The sequence below is a fragment of the Ailuropoda melanoleuca genome, chromosome 19 (assembly GCF_002007445.2).
Source record: "Ailuropoda melanoleuca isolate Jingjing chromosome 19, ASM200744v2, whole genome shotgun sequence".
NCBI classification, from domain to species: domain Eukaryota; kingdom Metazoa; phylum Chordata; class Mammalia; order Carnivora; family Ursidae; genus Ailuropoda; species Ailuropoda melanoleuca.
In genome coordinates this window covers 13,478,721-13,502,086 of record NC_048236.1, presented here as the reverse complement: position 1 = coordinate 13,502,086, position 23,366 = coordinate 13,478,721, and the positions used below count along the sequence as shown (strand labels likewise).

The 23,366-nt window shown below is 35.3% G+C and overlaps 1 protein-coding gene across 4 annotated transcripts in view; it reads left to right on the top strand.

Annotated features, from left to right (window-relative positions):
• Positions 1 to 23,366, top strand: part of COL21A1 (collagen type XXI alpha 1 chain) — a 177,565-nt gene that overhangs the window by 140,809 nt on the left and 13,390 nt on the right. For all 4 annotated transcript variants that reach the window (XM_019799345.2, XM_011224576.3, XM_019799347.2 and 1 more), the window contains 4 exons: positions 15,243 to 15,287; positions 17,184 to 17,237; positions 18,876 to 18,929; positions 21,786 to 21,839. In XM_019799345.2, the coding sequence (XP_019654904.1) occupies positions 15,243 to 15,287; positions 17,184 to 17,237; positions 18,876 to 18,929; positions 21,786 to 21,839 (207 nt within the window). The remainder of the gene's footprint in view (positions 1 to 15,242; positions 15,288 to 17,183; positions 17,238 to 18,875; positions 18,930 to 21,785; positions 21,840 to 23,366) is intronic.

Sequence of the window (23,366 nt, the reverse complement as noted above, 5' to 3'; positions counted from 1 at the left end):
TTGATCTTTACCATTTGTGGAAGAGCTTTGAAACAGGAAAAAAATGGAAGTTTATGGATTTGGTGACACAAAGAAATGAATACTGTCCCATCGCGTGTGGAGGCTGCGTATAAGTATTTGTAACGAATGATTTGGCCCCACTAAAAAGGACGTGTTCCCTTTATTTGTTCTATAATGTGGCAGCCAAGAAAATTAATGGAGCTTAAGTTGGAAGGACAGAAGCTCTTAGAAAAATGCTTTAAAGCTAATTAAACACAGCTTATTGCAGCAGGATGATGACTCACCCTGTAAGCAGATTGATAAATATGAACACTAACTGCTGGAATGCAAAGAGAGGACAAAGGCTGTATTTCATTGGGAAAGGATTTATATTGTCTAAAGTACAGTTACATTCTAATGGCTATACTTGGCATTTTAAAGGCTAGTACTGGTCAATCCTCGTAGTAATTTAGCCCCTCAGGTAATTAATGTTCTAAGTGGCAAGTTACACATACCTAACTTCAATCCAGGTGACTGTAAACTCCATTCTAACACTTGCTGGACTTACTATAATTGGTTTCAACCCGTGTAATGCTGTGTTGAAGGATTATGTAATCTTGTCATTCACTCAGCAAACATTTACTGAGCTTCTGCGTTGTGCCAGACATTATACTACTCAAGGAGAACGTGAAGATTAATTTGTCACGGCCGTGCCCTCAAGCAGTCATATGAGCCAGTAGAGGACAGCGTAGTAGCAACATAGGGGAGGTAGGCACAGGGGGTCTTGTGAAGTTGGAGAAGATGTGTATAACACTAAGTGAGCTTGGGACCATCACTGAGCCTGATTCCTTCTTTCCTTCTCAATAATAGCATTATTGAGATATAATACACATACTGTAGAGTCCACGTGTTTGAAGTGTGTAGGGATACGTTCCTAAACAAGGTACTCTCTTAGCCAAATTTTGGGAAGATAAATAGGAGTTGGCTAGCTGTTTGGCCTGGCAAGGCAGGAACCTGTAGTATGTTCCAAAATGTAAAAATAAAAAAAAAAAAATCATGATACTTTAGAAAAAGCTGACACTAGTTCAGGCTGCTTAGGAGACATGGAAGGAATGGGATAGAAATACAAGATGAGGTGGTGGGTGTAGGTAGCAACCACATCCAGTCCCTCCTGTCTGTGCTGCTCGAACCTAAAACTGAGAATAATGGGACCTTTTCAAAGGTTTCAAGTAGGTGAGTGAGTTGATCCGATTCAGAAAGTTTGAGAACGATCACTCTGACAGCAGAATAGAGAACGGAGAAAGGTGAGCTAAGGTAGAGGACAGAGCCTGGCGGTCTTGTAGCTGAGTTCTGACCCCTGTGGTTACAACCAGGCCAGGAACATTCAGAGTGGGGGGCAGGGCGAGTGGGAGTGATTTGAAATGAACTGAAGTGGGACCAGCAGAGCTTGAGGATTAATTGGATGTGGCACTTAAGATGAAAAAGGTTGATTTTCAAAGTCCTGCCACATGGATGATGACATAGGAAGACCAAGCAATAAACAGGAAAAAGAGCAAGAAGAATCAGTTGGGGCTGGGGGAGGTGATCCTAAGGTATCTTCAGATGGAACCTATGTAGGTAATAACAAAGGCATCTAAATAGGTGGCCTGTGCTTTGGGTAACTAGCAAAGAATAGACAAGACTAATAAAATTCTAATAAGATATAGTGAGTCAGATTCAAGGAAATTTTAGGAGAGTTTTGTGACTACACTAGGGGTAGTAGGTTGAAAAATACTCCCCCGCCCCCGACTCAAGATCATCAGAGCCTAATGCCTGAAACCTGTTAATGTTATCTCATTTGAATAGAGGGTCTTTGCAGATGTGATTAAATTAGGATATTGTGATGAGGAAGTTATCCTGGGTTGTTTGAGGGGTGGCTGATCCCAGTTGAAAGGCCGTAAGAGCAGAACTGAAGTTTCTCAGGTGGCCATGAGAACGTGGTGGCTGGTACTGGAGCAATGCAGCCCCAAGTCATGGAATGCTGGCAGCTCCACGTTGGAAGAGACAAGGAATGGGTCCTCCCTTAGAGCCTCTGTGGGGAGTGCAACGCTATCAACACCTGGACTTCAGACTTCTGGAAGTCTGTGAAAGAATAAAATGGTGGTGTTTTAAACAGGTTTGTGGTTAATTTTTACAGCAGCCACAGGACACTACTACACTGGGCTTTCCATCTAGTGGAACCTTTAGCAATCATTTGTGGAGTGGACTGTGTAAAAATGGATGTGAGCACATACTGATACCGAGCAAACACTTGGCAGCACCCGTACTGATCAGAAACACTTGGGATTAAAGCAAATCAACAAATTTAAATGACAATTTGGTTTATAAAAGCAAGGCTCCTCAGGCACCACTATTTTCTGATTCATAAATATTGTTAACTTCTCACGTGTTTTTAAAAACTCACTTCATCCACTTCTCATTTTTCTGCATTTTTGCATCATTCCATTTAGTAACTTGTAGCCCATATGTCTTCTCTCTACTCTTCATCATCCTGCAAAGTTGGAACAGTTTTAATGCGGGATACTAAATGCATTACGTATATAAATTGTATAAAATGTATACATATTTAAACATAGTTTAAAAATGAGATACTTTATAAATGTGTATGTATAAGAAATAATCTACATGGTAAACATATGGTTTAATCCTGTTTTGGTTACTTTGCTTATTTTTTCTCCAGGTTGGTTTTTGATGTCTATTATGTTCTATTTTTGCTTATCTGTATTTTATTTTCTCCCCTGAGCATGCCATTGTTTTTGTAATACATTATAAAAAAAATCGAGGGCTGGATTTTGAGTGTTTTACGATGTTTCTTTTTTTTAAGAAAGATCTTAAACTTGTCAGACTACATTTTCATTTTTGTGCCAAGGAATAAAGAACAATCAGATTGCTTCAAGGAATGATCAGTTGTTGGAAGTATGTTTTCTGAAATTCTCACCAATAACTCTGTTTTCATCTTGGGCAGTTAGGTGGATGGGTGACAGGTCAGAACACCAAAATTCACCAGTAGTTGAAAAACGAAAACTGGAAACTTTCATATTTGACCAGTGAGCTTTTAGATCAAGTTATCATGTTGACTGGACAAACTATCTGCAGTATCTGTGTTTCCACTGCTGCTTCGTCACAGCTGTTCTCGTCCTGGTGCTCAGTCCTGATGACCTGCTGTATCTAGTGTTACATTTTGTCTCAGTCTGAGCCATTTGCTCGCTAGTTCTCTTCTGATCAGCCAGCCCCAGGTGGCTTAGGGTGAAGATGCGTAGGCAGGCCCCGGATTCCACTCCTTGAGCCAAGATCCCTGGAGCTCCATGAGGATGAAAGGATGATACATTTTCTGGACCTGTGGAGGTGAGCATGTGTTTCTTAAATAAGGATTTGTTAAGCCTTTGTATTCTGGAAATGCTCGCTGTATCATTTTTCTAGGGATGAAGTGTGGGGGTCATTGTACTATATTTGAGGACATTGGCTCATAGAGGCTTTTGTTTCCTTTCCTCATGTCTTTTGAATTCTTGCTAAACCACATGTTGTACTTGTGTCTGTGGTAAAATGTTAGCTGCTGAACTGGTCCAAGTCATCATGTTCTTGGGAGACAAGTAGGTCTTTTGTTTCATCACCTTCTCTCTGGGGTGATTATTTGACATGTCATTTTTATGCTTATAAAGCCAAAGACATCCATAAAATTCCTGGGAAAAGTTCATGTTGAAAGGCTGTGATGGTTTCCCATGTGGTATAGTTCACTTTATTATCTTAGTAATGTGGAGGGATCCTTATTTACCTACTTGACTGTATTTTTTTATTTATATTGAGAAGAAAGGTTAAGAGAGGAAAAACCTGAATTCTGTCATTGTTTCTATTTGATTTGCATTTGAGCGGCAAGCTTTTTGAGGTCTTCTGTACAGATTTGTAACATTTTTTTCCCCTACTATTCTTTCAGGCACAAGGAGTGGCACATCCTTGGTATGTGTGGAGTGAAACAACCTTAACCTGATGTCTCCTAAGAATTTCACATGGCATTTCTTAGTGTGAAGGCAGCTCACAAAACAACTTCAAATGTTTGAAAAATTCAGTTTGTATTTATTATTTTAATTCCAGGGTTATGTTTTAAAATCTGATTGAGAGTAACTCTTAGAATGCTTTTTGAAATAGGTTTTATCTAAATTAAATCATGTACATGTCTGATTTGTGTGCAGGAGTGATCGAATTTGTAAGGAATATCTTCAACACTTTGGTTTCCCTAAATATGGCTTTTGGCTTTGTAATGACTATGAAACTATTAAATCTTTTTCTTTAAATATAAAAAGCAAATGTTGGCCCATTATCTGTATAAGTTAGTTAATAAAATCCCACCAGATTTAACGAAGGATCCGTTTAATTCTTTCCTTACAAGCGATTTCACTGGCATAGTAAACAAGACCAGCATCAAACAACTATATAAAGCAACATTGTGGATTTTAAATTTGGAGGCTCTGTGTCTATGGTAGTGATCATCTTACTGGTTGTTCTGAAGAAATCTCTTAAATATGTTCATTGTAAAATTATTGATAAGCATTAAAATGTACTTATTTCAGTCTTTCTCACTTATTCATGTCCTTATAATGAGAAAAAGGCTCTATTGAACTCTGAAATGACAAGAGCAATGAATGTAATTGAACCTGTGAAATGATGCATGATTAGTTCTCCGAATGGGTCACATAGCCCGTGGGTAAATAGAATCTCATGTTGCTTACATAGGCTCAGTATTCTCACTGACATGGGGATTGATTACATCCACCTCAGTTTTGAAGAGAATGGGTAAGAGGAAACCTCCATCGCCATCCGTACAGGATATTTAGTTTAGATTTTAAAGATTTCAAGACTTTGGCTTTCAGATTATGTTCTATAGTCATACAGGGGCTAGGGTTGTTTTGTATACTTTTTATCTTTGTTGTAAGGTATCATATGATCCTTTTGAATTAGTCCAAATACATTGTTCATTTTCAAAGCATGAAAATACAGAATTGACAGTGTTATTCAAGACAAGGCGTATTTATTTTAATACTGGGTTCATGATCCATATAAATGCTATTTTAGCAGATGAAATGAGAATGTTTTCCACTCACTCTATTTTCACAAGTGTGGAAACTAATATATTTTTTATGTGATCTGGAGTGCACACTTTGGTAACTAGATTATTTCATTCTGACAAGCTCTTGGGTTTTTTTTTATGTTTTTAAAAAATATTTTCAAAATCCTTGAGTGTGGTTACCACATTGAACACTAGACAAAATGTTTCATGCCTCTGAGAACATCAGAAAATCATTTATGTTCTCAGTATATTAGGTTGTGTTAAAATACAGATGGGGAATATCTGAGAAAGGGTGCTTGAAAATACTTGTTTATACCAATATGCATTTTTATTTTTGATAATCAGGTAAATACCTAATAAACAGGTAATCATTTGCCAATAGTTTCAGATGGTTTATAAGGATGATTTTTGTGGGGCACCTGAGTGGCTCAGCTATCTGCCTTCAGCTCAGGTCCTGGTCCCAGGGTCTGGGGATTGAACCCTCCCCCCGCCCCTTGTTGGGCTCCCTGCTTGACGGGAAGCTTGCTTCTCCCCCTCTCACTCCCCCTGCTTGTGTTTCCTTTCTCACTGTCTCTCTTGCTCTGTCAAATAAATAAAATCTTTTAAAAAATGATTTTTGTAATTTTTAATACTGAGCTGAAGTGTTCTGTTGTTTGAAACGGATATGCTTAAGTAATAACTGCTTCACTGTTTTAATTTTGGTTCTTTAAAAGATTGTGGCTTTGAAACTCTTTTGGCATAAATACACACTTCTGAGGTTGTAGGGGGAAAAACCCAGGCATATTTTAACAAGAGTGTGTTAATCAAGAGTAGACTAGTATTTAGAATGTTCTAGAAGTCACGTATGACCCTAATGGTTCACAATGAATTTAATCCACTGGAAATGATCAAATAAGATTGGAATATAAATTTCTTTTAATAATTTTTTTAGAACAGAGGGACTAGGCATTTTCAGTGAAGATCTCTTCCTTGCAAGTGAAGTATATAGAGTGATTTGGTGAACCAATACTAAAATTAAATAAGGGCAAAGGAGTTTTATGTCTACATAAAAAGAGTGCATTTAATTGATGGACTTAGGTGAAATATGAAGAACTTCTGAACAATGTATTTTAAGAATGGAATGACTAATCACACAAAATGGAAAACCACCGTAAGAGAGCTTTAGTATTGTTGCAGATTCTTACTGAGTTGTGGAGTCAGGTGCTAATGTTTGCTGAGCAATCACAGAATGTACAGTATTGACCAGGTGGTTTTAGGTAGAATAGTTTCTCTGCAGTTAGGAGAAATAGAAAATTTACTCAATAAACATATTGTACAAAGGTTTGAATAAAAAGCCTGTGGCAGGTCAAGACTCTTAAATGCCATTAAAGTGAAGTTAATCATGAAAAGCTGAGTATTAAGACTTTTGATGAGGGTTAAAAATTGGTGGGGAAATGATCTATAGTTTTTGAGCAAAGAGACTTAAAATGGATATGAAAATTTAATTGATAAATAATCATAAAAACTTTTTGATGACATTTCTAGCTTAACACCCCAACGCAAATAATGTTCAAGAGTTTTTTTGTTTGTTTTACTAAATATAGAGCAGTGTTTCTCCAACTCTGATCCAGAGTACCTTAACCAGAATCACCAGAGATGGCTATTAAAATTCAGTTTCCTGGTCCATCCCAGTCCTAATGTATCAGAATTAGGGGCTGAAGCCCAGGAAACTGCATTTTTAATGGCTGCTTTATATGTATCTGATATAAAACTTGATAACTAGTGATATAGAGGCTATGATACAGGTTGATCAAAATAACATGAAGGCAGTAGAAAGACGAAAGTTACCTACTTGAGAACAATTAATTTTAGTGACATTGGTAAATGAAAATGGAATTAGCATCTTACTAGCTACCTCATTATTCTTTAAGGCTATATGTGCTTTAATAGCTTTCTCTGGCTAAATAAGCTTTAATATTGCCATGAATGATAATTTGAAATTGTATTTCCAAATAGATTCAATGTTCTTGGTGTCTTTAAAATACTTATTTTTTGACAAAATCTCAGAAGCAAATCTATTTTGGAAAACAAGGGTGCATCTGTATAAAATCGAACAAGAGTAAAATTGTTTATACGAAGATTGATAAATCCTCATAGAGATTGGAATTTGGTCACTTAAATTTTTTGTTTTGTTACATCTTTAAGGAAATTTTTAGGTTGTTAATTTTCCTAGAAATTTACTTTGAGAATATATATAGTGTTTTTTAAATCAATTTTTAGATCTGATCTATTATCATTTTTATTTTAGAAAAGTTAGCTTCTGTTACTTCTGTTATGGGGAAATGTTAAGGCTAATCTTATCAAAAGCCAAATTCCTGGCTTTTTTTTAATCAAAGAAATTGCTTCTTAAAACACAGTATTGTTGTTCCGTAGATGAGAAGACTGATGCCTTGTCTAACAGTGTATCCTTAGCAATGTGTGAAAAATTATCTGTGAGAATAACCTACCAAGGCATGAAAACTAAGCAAATGTGTTATCTGAGGTCACAGCTGTGGTTGCAATATACTGCTTTCTTGTTTTAGTTTGTGTGTGTGTGTGTGTATGTGTTTAAAGATTTATTTATTTTAGAGAGAGAGCAAGCCTGCGTGAATGGGTGGGGAGAGGGAGAGAGAGAGACTCTCAAGCAGACTTTCTGCTGAGTGGGGGAGCCCAATGTAATCATGACCTGAGCCAAAATCAAGTCAGACACTTAACCAGCTGAGCCACCCAGGCTCCCCAGAGAGTTGCTCTTATTTTTTTTAATGAAATAATAGCCACAACCATTAATATCTTTACTTTTTTTATTTTGAAAGACAGGTATTTAATAGTAGTTTCCTGAATGACTTAAATGTGGGGAGAAGAACCTTAGACGTTTTTTTTCTGAGAAATTTTTGAAATATAAAACTCCATGGGCCAACTTTTTATTGTATTATTTATTGTACACTTTATATTTTAGTTATATTACTTTATTCATTTTTTACTTAACTTCTCTTAAATAGGCAAAAAATGTAGAAGTTGTGTTGTAAATTTCAAAAAAAAAAATCTGCCTTCATTTACCCAAATCCCATTCCCATCCTTAGAGATAATAATTATTCCTTTAATAAAATTCTTTCCCAATTTACTCTTGAATATACAAATACATAAACAGAGCACATACATATTTTTAAAATAACAAGTCATGTCCGTTGAAATTTTATTTAACTTCACAGTATTACAGATTTTTTTTTTTACCGTACCTTGTTATAAGAAAGAATATAATATCTGTCTCATTTCATTTTATTTATAGCATGGATGTATTTCATCTTAACTTCCCCTATTGATGTTACATATATCCCCGTGTATTATGCAATATTTGGAGGGAAGGATGTTTTCCTGTAGGTGGCATTACTACTTGAGAATCCAGCTTATGCTTTATTCCTGATTTTAAGCAGAAATGTCTAGTGTTCCATGAAGTATGTTTACAGTTGGTTTGCAGTGGATTCAGATTCAGGTTTACAATTCCTAGATTTAGATTTGTGAGAGTTTTTAATAATGCCTGGTAAATTCTGCAAAATGCATTTTTAGTATTTCTTGAGATTCTGTATCATTCCTTCTCTAAACTATTAATAATTTGTATGAACATATTATATGGATATATTTCTTAACATTGAGCACTCACTGCACCCTGAAGCAAACCCTCTTAATCACGCTGTACTTTTCTAATGCATTGCTGTATTTGATTTACTGACATTATAGTAAAGCCATTTGCATTTGAATTGACAAATTAGGTTAGTGTGTAGATTTCATTTTTAGGTATTATTCTTGACTGGATTTGTTATTAGGGCATAGTGGCCTCATAATTTGAATTTAAATCATCTCTATCTTTAATGCCCTGGAGACATTTAAATAATATAGAAACTATCTGGTCCTTGGCTATTAGGTAATATTTCTGTGGTAGGCAAAATAATGACTCCTCTCTTCCCCCTGCGAGATAACCACATGCTAGTTCCCAGAATATTAACTATTTACCTCACAGTGTAAAGGGACTTTGCAGATGTGGTTAAGATTATTGACCTTGAGATGCGGATATTAGCCTAGATTACCTGGGTGTGCTTAATTTAATCACAAATAATTAGAAGTAGAAAAGATGGATGAGAAACAGGTCAAAAAGATTCAACACTGGAAGGACCTGACCAGCTACTTGCTGCTGCTGAAGATGGGGGAAGGGGCCATGATCCAAGGAATATGGTAGCCTCCAGAAGCCTGGGAATGGCCCCCAGCAAGAACATAGGAGACCCTGGGTTTGGTTTTGTTTTTCCGACTGCAAGGAATTGAATTCTGCCAGTAACCTGAATGAATAGGAAATGATTTCTTCCCTAGAGATCCCAGAAAGGAGTGCAACCTTGCCAACTCCTTGAATTTAGCTCAGTGAGACCCATGCGTTACTTCTGACCTACAGAACCCTGAGAGAATGTATTTGTGTTGTTTTAAGCCACTAAATAATGTTTGTGATTTTTCATGGGTCAACAGAAAGCTTACATAGTTTTCCTTCAAATTATTTTCATTTGGTGAATGCTTATTAGTGTATCATCTCATTTTTCAATAGGAAAATGGGGATATACATTATATAAATAGCAAAATTCACAATGGGCTGAGTTGCACAATAAATATGATTTTTTAAAAAGATTTTATTTATTTATTTATTTGACAGAGAGACAGCCAGTGAGAGAGGGAATACAAGGAGGGGGAGTGGGAGAGGAAGAAGCAGGCTCCCAGGGAGCAAGGAGCCCGATGTGGGGCTCGATTCCAGGACTCTGGGATCACACCCTGAGCCAAAGGCAGACACTTAACGACTGAGCCACCCAGGTGCCCCAATAAATATGATTTAGATGTAACAGTATATACATATTTTAAGAACAGGTTCTAAATAAAAGACAGACAAATTAGATACAATTTTCAAATACTCGGTTGTTTAGTTTTTACTATATGAATTACAACTAAGGTTGAAAATTCATTTGTGTTCTTGATCAAATTAGTTTCACTTTTGTTTTGGTGTTTTAAAAATTTTTTGTTTGGTGACTTTGATCATATATAACTTTTTAAAATAGAATCAGATTTCTCTGGAATGTATTATATAGTCTACTCAGCAACTGAGTTGACTGTAAAGGTCTTTGAAAAATTCATTGTCATTTTTCTCCTTTATGAGAGAGTCATCACAATTGGTTTTGCATTATGCAGTGACGTTCCATGTACTAAAAAGAATGCTCTGCATTTTTTAGGTTCTCAGAGGATCAGAACTCATTTTAGAGCAGCTCCAGTATCATTTTGGAACTTCTTTCAAATGGAGTTGGTTTTGAGTGTTACGTGTGTCTCTATGAATGTGTTCCTTTTAATGCCCTACTATATTTCACATGGATGATCTCACTTGCTGATGTAAAGGGACAGGTTATTTTTTGGATTCCTGGGTTCAGGGTAAGTCCATGACTTCCCCATGATGTGGTAGTGCAGAGACCTTCCTGGGTCTCTAAATCCTGCCCTCCCCCTCTTCTGGGTTTTCAGGTATGTTACTCTAATTTGCTAAACATTTGTCTTTGTTTTGTTTTGTCCTGAAGAAAGATACTTTGACAACAGTAAAATTGTTTAGAATATTTTTTTGGCCTTTAAAAAATGTTGAAATGCTTTTAGATGCTGGAGAGAAATGCCAGTAACATGAAGCAACTTTGTAAGGGCTCCCAGATAGCTTTTCCTTCTGATGCTATCCCTGGTCTCTCTCTGTAACTTACTGTGTCAAACCGGTGACATTTTCTGTTGTGTATAAACATGAGTAGCCCAGAAATATTTACCAAGCATTTTCTATTGGAATTACTTACCTTTGGGTACTTCGGGTCCAGTCCCATGTGGGTCCTGATCTGTAGGCTAGGAAAAAAGAAATTCATCCAATGTTACTCAGATTACTTTTTTTCCCCTTAAAGGTTAAAGGGAGTAGTAAAACTGTGTTAAAATATTAAAGGGAATCGTAAAGCTGGTGATTTCCTTATTATGGGTTTATTGCAAGTACTTATATATTGGTTTGTTTTAGGTTTGGTGGCTGTGGTTGTGCGTTACTTCTCTTTAGAATTCTCTTACCACAGAGTAATCTTTTGTACATCATTCATAATGATCTGTCAGTTAGTGTGGAATTTTAAAAAAAGATCGAAAAACATTGTGGGGTTCAACTGAAAATATATTTGAAACTTTTGGTTGTATTTTCCTGAAAGAATTGTGATGAAATACACGTGAATGTTTAAAAAGCAAAAGTTATTGTAGTCAAAGTTAGTCAAACACGAAAAGAGAAAGATAGTGGGTGAGGGGCACTGCCAACTTGTCACCTCCTAGTGGGAAGCCTTAAGATGGCTGGAGTCCTCTTGGGTACAGTGGGAAATTTTGGAAACCAGGGTAGAGAAAGGCAAGGTAGAAAGCCGCCCCCCCCCCCCCGCTTCCAAAAAGAGAGATATTCTTAAAAGGGGGAAGGAGGACAAATTTTGAGACATGGGGGAGAATTGACTTCATCCATTTCACAATTTTCAAAGGTCAGGGAGGAGCTGTGAAAAGACAGTCATGAAAATTTGTTCATTAGAGTGCCAGCACTGAGTTAAGCACTTGTGAGAGTTAATTGATAGAATGCACCAACTCTACGAGGTAGGTTGTTATTTCGCCCTGTGTAAATTGGGGATACTGAGATTCCGCAGTTTAAATAACAGGCCTGGAGTCCATCAGCCACTGGATAATGGGCTGGCTGACTTCGTGTCTAAACCTGTAACTGCTTCCACTGGCTTTTTATTGATAATCATTGTAATAATAATAGTTGTAATTTTTTGTAGCTTATAAGAATGGTACTTTCAATATATAGGTGCTTTTTCTTCATGAATCTTTAGGAACAAACAAATCAGTTCTTGATACAATAGAAAATGTAACATGCTTCTGATATTTTGATAACTGTATATTAAAATATCTTTACCACTGTGTGCCTGAAAGGATGAAAATTTTGGTATAAAAATACCATTAACAGGTTAGATTTGTTCTTAGTACATTGAAAATATTGCATTACTTAAAAGCAGATTGGATCCAAGATGCTCTGATTTCAGGGGTAAGGTAACTGAATTCACTGGACGTGAGAAAGTATCAAGTGATTTTTTTTTGTCTTTTCTAAGTAATATATCATGAACACATTTCCCTCATTACAAAGTGGTCTTTGGGAAATTGGGGCCAAACCCCTTATTCTAAACTGTGTATTTCTATTCTTAATGACTTTTTGTTACACATCAATGGTTTAATGGTTACAGAGAAGATTCTAGAACATTTTTTTATGTCAACATTTTTTCACCACAACATTATGCAGGATTTTCCAGTTGACTTTCTGCTCTTTCTCAAACCCAAACTGAAATCACAGAAGTGGGGGAAATATGCCCCTTTACTCGTACCAAATAAAATGCTTGTTTCTGTCTTTATTTACACATTCTCACAGTTGCCTGAATCCAAAACCACACATGCCGAAAGTGAAATATAAAATAGTTTGCTTGGAAAACATTTGCTGTATGAAGTAATTGTCACTAAATACTTTGGATCGACGAACTGGTGAATTTCAGATGGTTTTGAATAATACTTCTGCTAGTGTAAAATTGGCAAAGTTTAGTGAATTTCAATAGATGGGAGCCCAGGAAAATAAAATCTAGGAGAATTTTATTAACTAATATAGCTCTGACCCGTTTCAGTTCTGGTTAACTTCTCTCTCAACAGTCTTTCATTCCATGCATACCCATGGTATCATATTAGTTTTGCCAAGAATTGCTTTTATAAATCAGTTTTACATCTTATTTTTTGATATTATGTAGTTTTATATATTTGTGGTTGATACTTATAAAATAAGCAATAGTTCTTGGCATAATTAGTCATAGAATATATGACTTCATATCTCTGAAATACATTTTAATGTTTTACTAACATGTTAAGAAGACAATAGGAAAAGGGATTTTTTTTTTCAAAATCTGGAATCTCCCCCAAATACTCTCAATATCTGATATGCTGAAATAACATAAGATTTGGGGCTATGTCCTAATATAGACCAAGTTCAGTATTACAATTATTTAGATAATAAGGTGTCAAATCAGATCCAGGGAGTGAACTGTGAGGGCTGAACTGGGAGGTGGAGGTTAGGGTGCCTGGGCATAACTCCATTTGCCCCGACAGTGAGGATGTAGCCTTTATGACCCTGGAATTGGCTTCAGAAACAGGCATAGAGGCAGGATATCTGTAACTGATTTGTATTAATATCGTAGATTGTGGAGGGGACTAGAGACTTAAATAGTGATGAAGCTCTAAGCAGTGAAGGACAGCGTGCAGCAAGAAATTCAGCTTCTCATGTCTGACAGTATCATGGGCAGTTGTATGACCCCGTTAGAGATTCTTGGGACCAAAGGACACTGTATGGCCACAGCTGCACCAGTTTCAGCATAGAGCAATGGCTGTCTAGTATCTGGTAAGATTTTACAGACAGGTTTTATTTCAATTCAGGACTTAATCTAAACCTATAGTGAGTTTGTGTATATGTGTATTTGAATGGGAGTTTATTTCAGATGGTTTTATGCCAAGTTATGGTCTATTGAAATGGAGGCCTTTATTTGGAACAATATTCATCTTAATTGCATTAATGATATGCATTTTCTGCCTTGGAAGGATACAATTCATATCATTCTATGTTCTTTTTACATAGAACTCAATTATTTTAATTTTCCTCTATGTTTTAGAGAATATTATGCTCATGTTTTATAATGTTACTTTAAAATTTATATGGTTTTATATTATTTTCTAATTAGTATGTTTATAAAAGCTTGTGTTTTCAACTAGATTACAAGCCCTTTGTTAATAGTCATTGCTCACATACAACTTTTGTTCTCTGCAAAGGGTGTAGTGCCGTGGCAAAATGAATGGAGCCAAATAAAGTCAACATGAATTCCAATTTATGATTCAAGTTCAGATTTTAAAACCAGAACTGTATGCATGTGTCTTCCATTATAATTGTGGCTAACACATTGACCAGTATTGTGTTAATAAAGTCAAGATGTGAAAATCAAAATAGTGGCCTACTCTTCCTGTAATAGAAGATAACTTGATCTCATTGATAGTGGCCTCTCTACCATCTGCCTTGATTTACTGAGGAGTACTACTATTCTTTGAGAGCCCTGATAATGCAGAGGGCTTTCAAGAAATACTGCTTGGGCCCACTTTCCTTGTCTTTCAAATTCCTTTTCTGCCATCTATGTTATTTCTGAGGGTTAACTTACTTTAACTGAAGTGTCCTCAAGAAAGGAGCTAAGAAAAATGAATAAAAAATGAGAATTGGGTAGTACCATCACTGTTTGCTCTGGCTGGTAAAAGATTATTTTGGTAAATGCTTTGAATGACTGACAGTAGAACTGCTTGCCCATTAATGAATATGCTAATGTTATTCTCAAATTTATACAATGAACATTAATAGTCTCTGAACCTTGTTGGGGAACTTGTACATCTAGATTGAGCCTTGTGAAAGAGTTCTCTGTATTTCTTTCAGTCCTTATACTGTGACCTGTATATTCTTCATGGTTTTATCAGTAAGGGAATCATTAGGAGAAAGGTTGTTGTCGTTTATACAAGGAATTAAGTTCCTGGGTGTTTCGTGGCTCAGTCTGGAGGGTATTGGTTAGTCTTACTAGTTTTTAATTACGGTAGTGAGGCAGTGGGGGCCTATGGAACTGTTGTACTAAATCTGAACTCCTATGACTTGACAGTTTTCCTTGCATTATTCATTTTAAATAGTATAGGAATATGTTCAAATGAAGTATCCTTCTTATTTTTATCACTTTTGTTGGTCTGAAGGAAGAACCAAGGTTAATATTCTCATAAGTATTTCTTTTTGAAAGCCTTTATTTAAAACTATAACTATCAGTAGACGTTTCTATAATATGGAATCTCATAAACTTTCTCTTTTCCAAATTGGATTATTATCAGTAGCATTATTATACCGTAAGTGGATGATATAAGTTTGAAATTATACATTATTTATAAGTTAAAAATCCAATTAGGACTTATTCATCTTTAATGATATAGTCTATACTTTTTAAAATTGAAGTTCTACTTTATTACTTTTTAGGGAATCCCAGGATTTCCTGGAAGCCAAGGATTAATGGGACAAAAGGTGAGTGTTAATGAAACTTGAAAGATTCGGGGCTGGATCTGTTTATTAAAAGGGCAAAGTGGTGATGTCTTCACATAGACTACATTCTTACCGCCTTCAGGACAACAGTTAAGTGTTCAAATAATGATATAATTTCAGAAGCTATTATTTTGTCCTTATAATTCATTTTTGTTTTGTTGTTTTATACAGATAATATTTATTTGGATTTATACATGTGCTTTCTATTTTACTTGGTTACTTTTCTACCTTGTGCTCTTTGACTATCCTTTTTGGATAATTTTACTACTTCCTGAACGATACCTTTAGCAGTTTTTTTAGTACAGATATCTTGGTAACCAACTTTCAGTTTTTATCTAATTTTAAATGTCTTCATTTTAGTCTTGGTATTGAGGGATTGTTTTGTAGTGTGTACAACTCAAGGTTGATGATTATTTCACTGAAACATGTTGAGGATTTTCTTCTGTTGTCTCCAGGCTTCCATTATGAACTATGAAACGTCTGCTCTCATTCTAATTATTGTTCTTTTGTAAGTGATCTGTCCCTTTCTTTGGGATTCTTTTAAGGTATTTTGTCTTTTATGTTTTAAAAGTCATGACAGTGTATCTAGATATGCATTTCTCTTTATTCACCCTGGGCAGAATTCAGTTTGCTTCCTGGCTCTGTGGAATTACTTCCATTAACTCTGGAAGACATCACCCATTATTTCCAAATTACATCTCTTCCTATCTTTGTTCCCTCCTTCTGGAATTACAGTTAGACGAATTTTATTCCTTCTCATTTTGTCCTCCATGTTTCTGAAGAGCTTCTTATTTTCGTATCCTTGATTCTAACTTTCTGGTTAAATTTTTTGGATATATTTCCCACTGTATTTATTCTTCCTTTACTGTGTCTACTCTGCTGTTTAAACCATCAATTGATTTAAAATGAAACAATTATACTTTTCATTTCTAAAAGTTCAACTTTTTAATAACCTCTTTTTACTCTTGATAGCCTCTTTTTCCATTTACAGTTCTATCGTCTTTCATGATTCCATTCTTTAATTGGTAAAGATCTCATATATTGTTCTAAATTCTGTTTCTAACAATTCCAATATCTGTAGTTTGTTATTTCTGTGAACTCTCAGTCTTGTGGATTTCTTCCTCTTTCTTTCTTGATGAATATGAGCTCATTGCTTCATGTTAATTGGTGTGAGTTCTGTCAGCCTTATTTGGGCATGGAGAGCTGTATCACGTCAGCCCCCTTTAAGAGTTCTGGGTTGTCATAGGTATTAAAGATTTCCACCCTCTTCCCGTGGCTAGCCCGCCATTCAGTTTCCCATGCACTCCAGACACCTCCAGCCTTCTTGGCTCCTGCATCTCTACCTCTGGCAAGATTTCTGCATAGTTCCAAATCCTCATAATCATTGTGTCAACCCAGAGTATATTTTATTAAAATGAGGGATCTTTGAAGACCTCTCCAACTTCTTAAAAGACCAACACCCTTTCCCAGAGGATGTTCTTTCTAGGTTTTTGTTCTTGTTGTTCAGGATTCGAAGACTCCCTTGGAGTACCTAGTTAGCCAAAATCCAAGAAATTGAAGTTTAAATGCTATTATTATCCTGTATTTTCTTAATTTATGTTTGCTATCATGTTTCTTAATGATAAATAAGAAAATTTTTCCACATGGTTCCCCCCCCCCACCCCATTGTCTCACCTCTCCAACTCTGTGTGAACTTCCGGGTCTTTGTTTGAAACAATGACAGTATTGCTCCTGATTTTCCATACTTTGTTGCTTCTGTTTTACAGTAGAGAAAGGGGAGGCAGACTGGGGTAATTGGTATTGAATGCTTTGGTAGGAAATTCCTGGAAATGTATTAATAATTCAAAATTTAAAATTTGATTTGTATTTGATTTTTAGGGAGAAATTGGGCCTCCAGGACCACTAGGAAAAAAAGGAGCTCCAGGGATTCCTGTATGTTAATGTCATTATTATCAGGGTGTTTGAAAAACAGTTTCTATTACCACAAGTTCTTATTTTGTAGTTTATAAAACTGGGAGGGGGGATCTAACAGACTTTGGGAGTCCACAAATCCATTTGTATCAAGATGATTATGTACATTTTTCTAGAGGATTCCAGATTTCTTCCCACCCAAATAAAGATTAAGAACTCTTAATGTAGATAAATCAGAAAACAAATATTCTATCTATTCATTAAAAAACTAATACCATAAAAAAGTCTAAACTTAATAAATGTTCTTTTTTTCATTTTTTAAAAAAATTACACATTACACTAATGAGGGAGAATATGCTTAGAAGAGATAGTATAGGAAGATCCTAAATTAGTGAACAGATAATTTTGGAAGTTTTGAGAGTGGAAGGGACATAGGAGTTTGGTATTAGAAATTATGAAAATCCTATTGTGTGTGTGCGAGATTGCATAAAAATTGCTAGAAGTGATGTTGATTTTAACCAACGAATCAAATTGCCTATAGTAGCTTTTTTTTTAAGTAAACGGGGTATCTTTCATGTTTAACAGTTCATGACTTTACGTAAGTTAAAAACACAGATATTTTTATCCATTACTTGGTGAAAGAGTTGGTGAATTTTGCACATAAGAGTAAATAAAAGTACTGTGCATTAGATATGAATTCGGATTTCGGGGAGGTTTAAAAGAAGATTCTTCCCTCTAAAATGAAATATTCTACCTCCACCATCACTACCACGTCCTTTGTTCACTGAAATAATAAACTTGGTCATTTACCAGTATCTGAGTTAGCTTCCAGAAACTGAAGGTATTGGCTAAAACGTCACTGAACTTTGAGAATATTTATATTTGATATATCTAATATTTATACACAATGCGATGAGCCAGTATATTTTACATTTTATAGTTGCAGTAATATCCTAAATGGATAGCAAATCATAGTAGTGATGACATGGTATTTTCAATATGATCATATTGATATTCCATTTTCTGATGATGTTAATTGCATACTTTTTTGCTCATCACATTTCCTTGGCTATGTTTAAGAGAAGGCAAATGTTTTTTAATGTGTGTAATGGTATTTAAAGTAGAATCTAAATTAAATTAGTTCCTTGTTGCTCTAGTAGTTATTATTGTCGTATTTTGAATTATATGGTTAAAAATATGACCATTTTGTAACTTGAAGAGAGATTGTTATGTTCAGAGAATTTATTAGATTGTAACTCTTTCAAAATATTGTTTAAGAAAATAGAAATTGAATGTAAAGTTGACTGGGATGACATCTATGAAGAAACCTAATTCTTAGCCATCTTGACCGAAGGCAGAAAGGAGAATGTAGGAAAAAAAATCAACTTCTCTTTACATTTGTCTTTTACTAGCTTTCCAGGATTTTTTGCTATTTGTAGGTTATTTGAACAACCACATTATGACGGCTTTGCTGGCCTTCATGCTATCCTGCATAGATTTTTTTTTATTATCCTTTATTTAGACGTATGTGGGGAACTTTTCCCTATATTATTTTGTAGCAGAGTAATTATTATGAGAATGTGTACCTTGGAAATGGATTTAGCATTTTTTAAATATTGTTTTCTAAGTTACTCTCAAAACTTTCACTTAAAAATGTAGGGTTTGATGGGACGTGATGGCTCTCCCGGTCAGCCTGGAACACCAGGATCTAAGGTAAATAAAATGAAACTAAATAAGGTAGAAAACGTCGTGGCAAATGACCATTTATGTACTCAGTCAAACTTTTAGCTCTACTGATTTTATTTTAAATGTGGTTTTAATTCTATGAACCGTCATTTGTAAGAATGAAATTTTAGACAAAAACTAATCATATAAAAACAGGCTGATGTAAAGCAGGTCTGGTTTAAGTTGGAAAGTGTCCGGAATCTCTCACTACGTGGCCCTCTCTTCCTCTCTTGTCATCCCAGGGGCATGGAGGACTGTGTAGAGTTGTATGGAGTTTGGTGCCAAAGCCCACCAATGAAGAGGGTTACTAGTTAGGATTGAGGATAACTTTTTACCAGTTCCTAAGTCGTCATCTTGAAATTTTTGTTTGGTAGAATGTATATGGATTTTATTGTAAAATGCCTCGTCATGAGTTTTATTAGGCATTCTCTCCTTCAGGACTGTGAGTAAGATAGTATGTTATCTTTACTTTCGTTTTTTAAAAAATGTCAGGCAAGCCTGACAAATACGTTTAGGATGTCAGGTTAGGTTATTCTCAGGATAGAACTGAAACTCTAAAAACCATGGTTTGACCATTTTCTAGGTGTATGGAATCCTGTGCTAAGACAATTTTTTTTCCCTTGGTTTTTTGGAGGCTCAAATAAAGTACATTCTGGCTAGACTCAGACTATTCTCAACTATATAATGAGTAGAATGTAGGACAACCTTCCAAAAGGAGATGATGGAATTGCTCTTTGGAAGAATTAAACCTTTAACTAGATGTTGTCCCATGGGAATAGACCCTGGCATACAAAATGAGTAGATGAGTAGATGACCTAATCTATTCTACTTTTAATTTCAAAACTACTTAGAGAAAGAAGTAGGATAAATGGGAGCCCAGTGATCAGAGAAAAACAGCTGCCCTTTCAGCAGTGGTGGACCCTTGTGAATCCTTGGAGTACTGTCTGTCCTAGTAGTAGTAAATGTGCACAGAATTGGTATAAAACCCTTACCAAGTAGAGATTCTGCATAATTTATCAAAGTCATTTTCTAACTAGATGCAGAGTTTATGTACTCAAGGAAGTGGGATACAGTGGACCCCCCATGGTGTTCTGGATGCTCTAATTCTTAAGAATTCAGCCTAAGAGTTCATCAGCTTGCTTTTATCAGCCACTTCACATTATTAGCTCACACTGAGCTTGAGGTCAACTAAATCTGCTGGAATTTACATGAAAGGATTTAGAACAATGCTTTCTGGCATCTACCACTTGGGTAGATTCTGCTGATATGGCTGGGATAGCAGGTGGCTGTTTCCAGAATCAGTTTGTTTATTTTTACATGAATTACTGTAAAGTTTGTTTTCTCTCATCTTGTACTTGTGCAATTATATTGTTAAAAATAGATTCAGAGTGTTAAAATTATACCTCTTGAATGTAATCTTTTCAGTGAGACACTTCAGGTCTTTTCATGGAGTGTATTAGCTCAGGTGTTCTGCAGATGGCCACATAGTAAATATTTTGGTCTTTGAGGGCCATATAGCTTCTGTTGCAGCTACTCAGCTCTGCTATTATATTGCAAAAGTGGCCAGGGACTAACTATGTGGGATGTGTCTGTGTTCTGGCAAAACTTGATGTACTAAACCATGCACTGGGCTGGATTTAATCCATGGGCCGTAGTTTACTTACCTCTATGTCAGTTGATCTCTGCCTGTTTTGTCAACTAATATGTTTGTGAACTATGCCTTCAATGTTAATTGATATGAATTTTAGGGTGGGACAAAAAAAGCTGTATTAAACAGGGCAAGAATGAGGCTGAAACTCTGTGGTGGATCTTTAGAAAACTTCTAACTTGGTTTATAGTGCCTTTTTTTAAAAAAAGCCATTAAGTCATACTAGATTCCAGTTTTAAAAATTATCATCTAAATGACATTAAGATATGTTAACATAATCAAGTCCTGTAACCTGCAGCAAGTCTTGCCATCTCTGTGAATTTCCGCTTAATCACTTGTAAAATTAGAAATTTTAAGGAACCCTTGTTCTGTGGCTTAATAATGCTATTATGTGCTGAATGCTCTAAGTCCAAATATCGTGTTCATATGTTTCAATGAGCAACCTAGAAAACTTTACAAAAGCCGAAAATGAAGTTGGTTACCTTTACTTATTAGTACACCCAGTTTGGCTCTTGCTTTTGCCCGACATTGACTAGATTGGGATTTAAGTATCAAAGTATATTTGAAAACCAACACTATCTTTGACAGTCTCTCCTTATTAGCCAGCAGACGTGTTCTCTCTATATATACCCAACCCCTTTTATACTTTAATATTCTTTGCCCTGTCAAGTTAGTTTTGCACTCAAAGCTTCTATTAGAAAGGACTGCACTGGAATCCTGAAAAAGAACACAAAGTAAACATTTTCTGATTCATCGTGTTTCAAAAAAGCCACTGTACATTTTGAAGCTAATTTTCTTTCTGTCAATTGCATACTGGAGGTGAGTCATCCTGAGAAAATGAAACAGGGCAAAGATGAAGATTCTCAGTGTATAGGACGTTGTTAAAATGCATGGGTCTGGCCTGTGGAGTATGGAGACCCAACTAATTAGCACTGGTTCCTGAGGCTTTGAATCTCGTCCCTTACTTGTAGCTAGTAGCTTTAAAACATGCTTTTAGAAAGCTTTTAACTATGGGGACTCATTCCTTACCTAAAAGAGTTTTTCTTAATAAGTAGGCTTACCATACAGAGTCTATGTTTCGAGCAGTTGGAGAGTTGAAAATGTAAAAATTATTTTAAATGTATTCTCTTCAATGTCTGTATCAGATATATTGTGACTACATATTTTTAAATTCAAATGGTTTGATGCATTGACAGGGAAATAAAGGTGAACCTGGACTTCAAGGGATGCCTGGGGCTTCTGGACTAAAGGTGATTATCATTTGAGGCATTTGGAAATATATTCAAAGAATTATAAGTTTCATTATTTGATGATATTACTGTTTTGTATCCCTTAAGAAAAGTTACATGAAATGAGGAATTCTCTATATTACAGAATTAACAAACATGAAAGAAAATGGCTGATGCGAGGTTTCATTTGTTTTTTTGGACTCTTTATCATAGTTTGGGTAACAGACATAAAATACACTTTGGCTTGATTTTTCTAAAAATGATAAAAGCCATATGCTAATATGAGCCTCCTCTTTGGTCCAGAGAATATCACTGTCTTCTATAACTGAAGGAAAGTGTGTGTGGCTCCCACAAGTGGTGTTCTTTGTTTGCTGATTGATGGGACTTTAACATGGGGTCTCGCAGCCCTTTTTTCTATTTTCCTCCAGACCAAATGGTTTATGTTTATTTCAATAGGATTCAATTCTCTTCAAGCCTTTAACAATCTGCAGTAATATTCAGCAGCTCAGGAATGGACATAGTCAGTAAAGAGGACAGAACTGTTTCCACAAAAGAGAGTAGTCTTTAGTTAATGTGATAGTTTGGGATTGATGGTAAAACTCAAACCAAAAAACCATAAAGCAAGTTCAGGATTCCATCCCATATCTTACAGATATGACTTAAATGTCATTGACATATCACTGTAACTTTCAGAAAATTTCCTTATGTAAGACTTTTAAGAAATCTTTATTTCATTAAGGAAATAATCCCTATGGGATGATGGAGAGCAGAGGAATTGAGTTTAGTCGTGGAATATTACCTGTACTGGGAAAAGCTCAAGAATTTACTTCTAAGAAAACAGTATTCCATATGTATAAAGAAAAAAAAAGCCCATTAGTGTGTATACTATTTAGCCACAAAGATGTTCACCCCAATATTTTTGATAAAAATAAAAATTGTGAGAACTAATTTTTAACAATTGGCATTTTATTAAAACAAATATGGTAAATCAATACAGTTAAGTACTATTCTGTAATTTAAAATTACATCTCAAAAACAATGGCATATGAAGAACATCACAGTATTAATATATTTTGTGCTAAAGGCATTCTAAAATGATGCATGCATAGTGAGCAAATCTTAGGAACTAAATTGTTTATTGTGGGCTTGTGAGAGGTGGAGAGAAAATCTATAACAAAGTAAAAACAGTGAGTAATGAGATTTTCAGTAATTTTAGTTCTATTTGCTCACCAGTTTTGTAACAATGAAATAGGTTCTTTAAAGTAGCAATATGAGAATAAGCAGTTTCAAGGAGGAAGAGAAAGTTAGTAAAGAAAACAAGATACCTATGTTTATTATCGTCACTACTTTATTATTTACTTTATTGTTAATGCTATAAAATAAAATAAAATGATGAATATTTATAAAACTTTAAAACATCGGAATAGTTTAACTAGCAAAGACAGGAAAAAGTATAAGAAGTTTTATCAGAACTCCGGCGACCTTTTCATTCTTTACTATGTCTGCAATAATAACTCTAAATGTCAACTAATTTTGTAACCATGGATT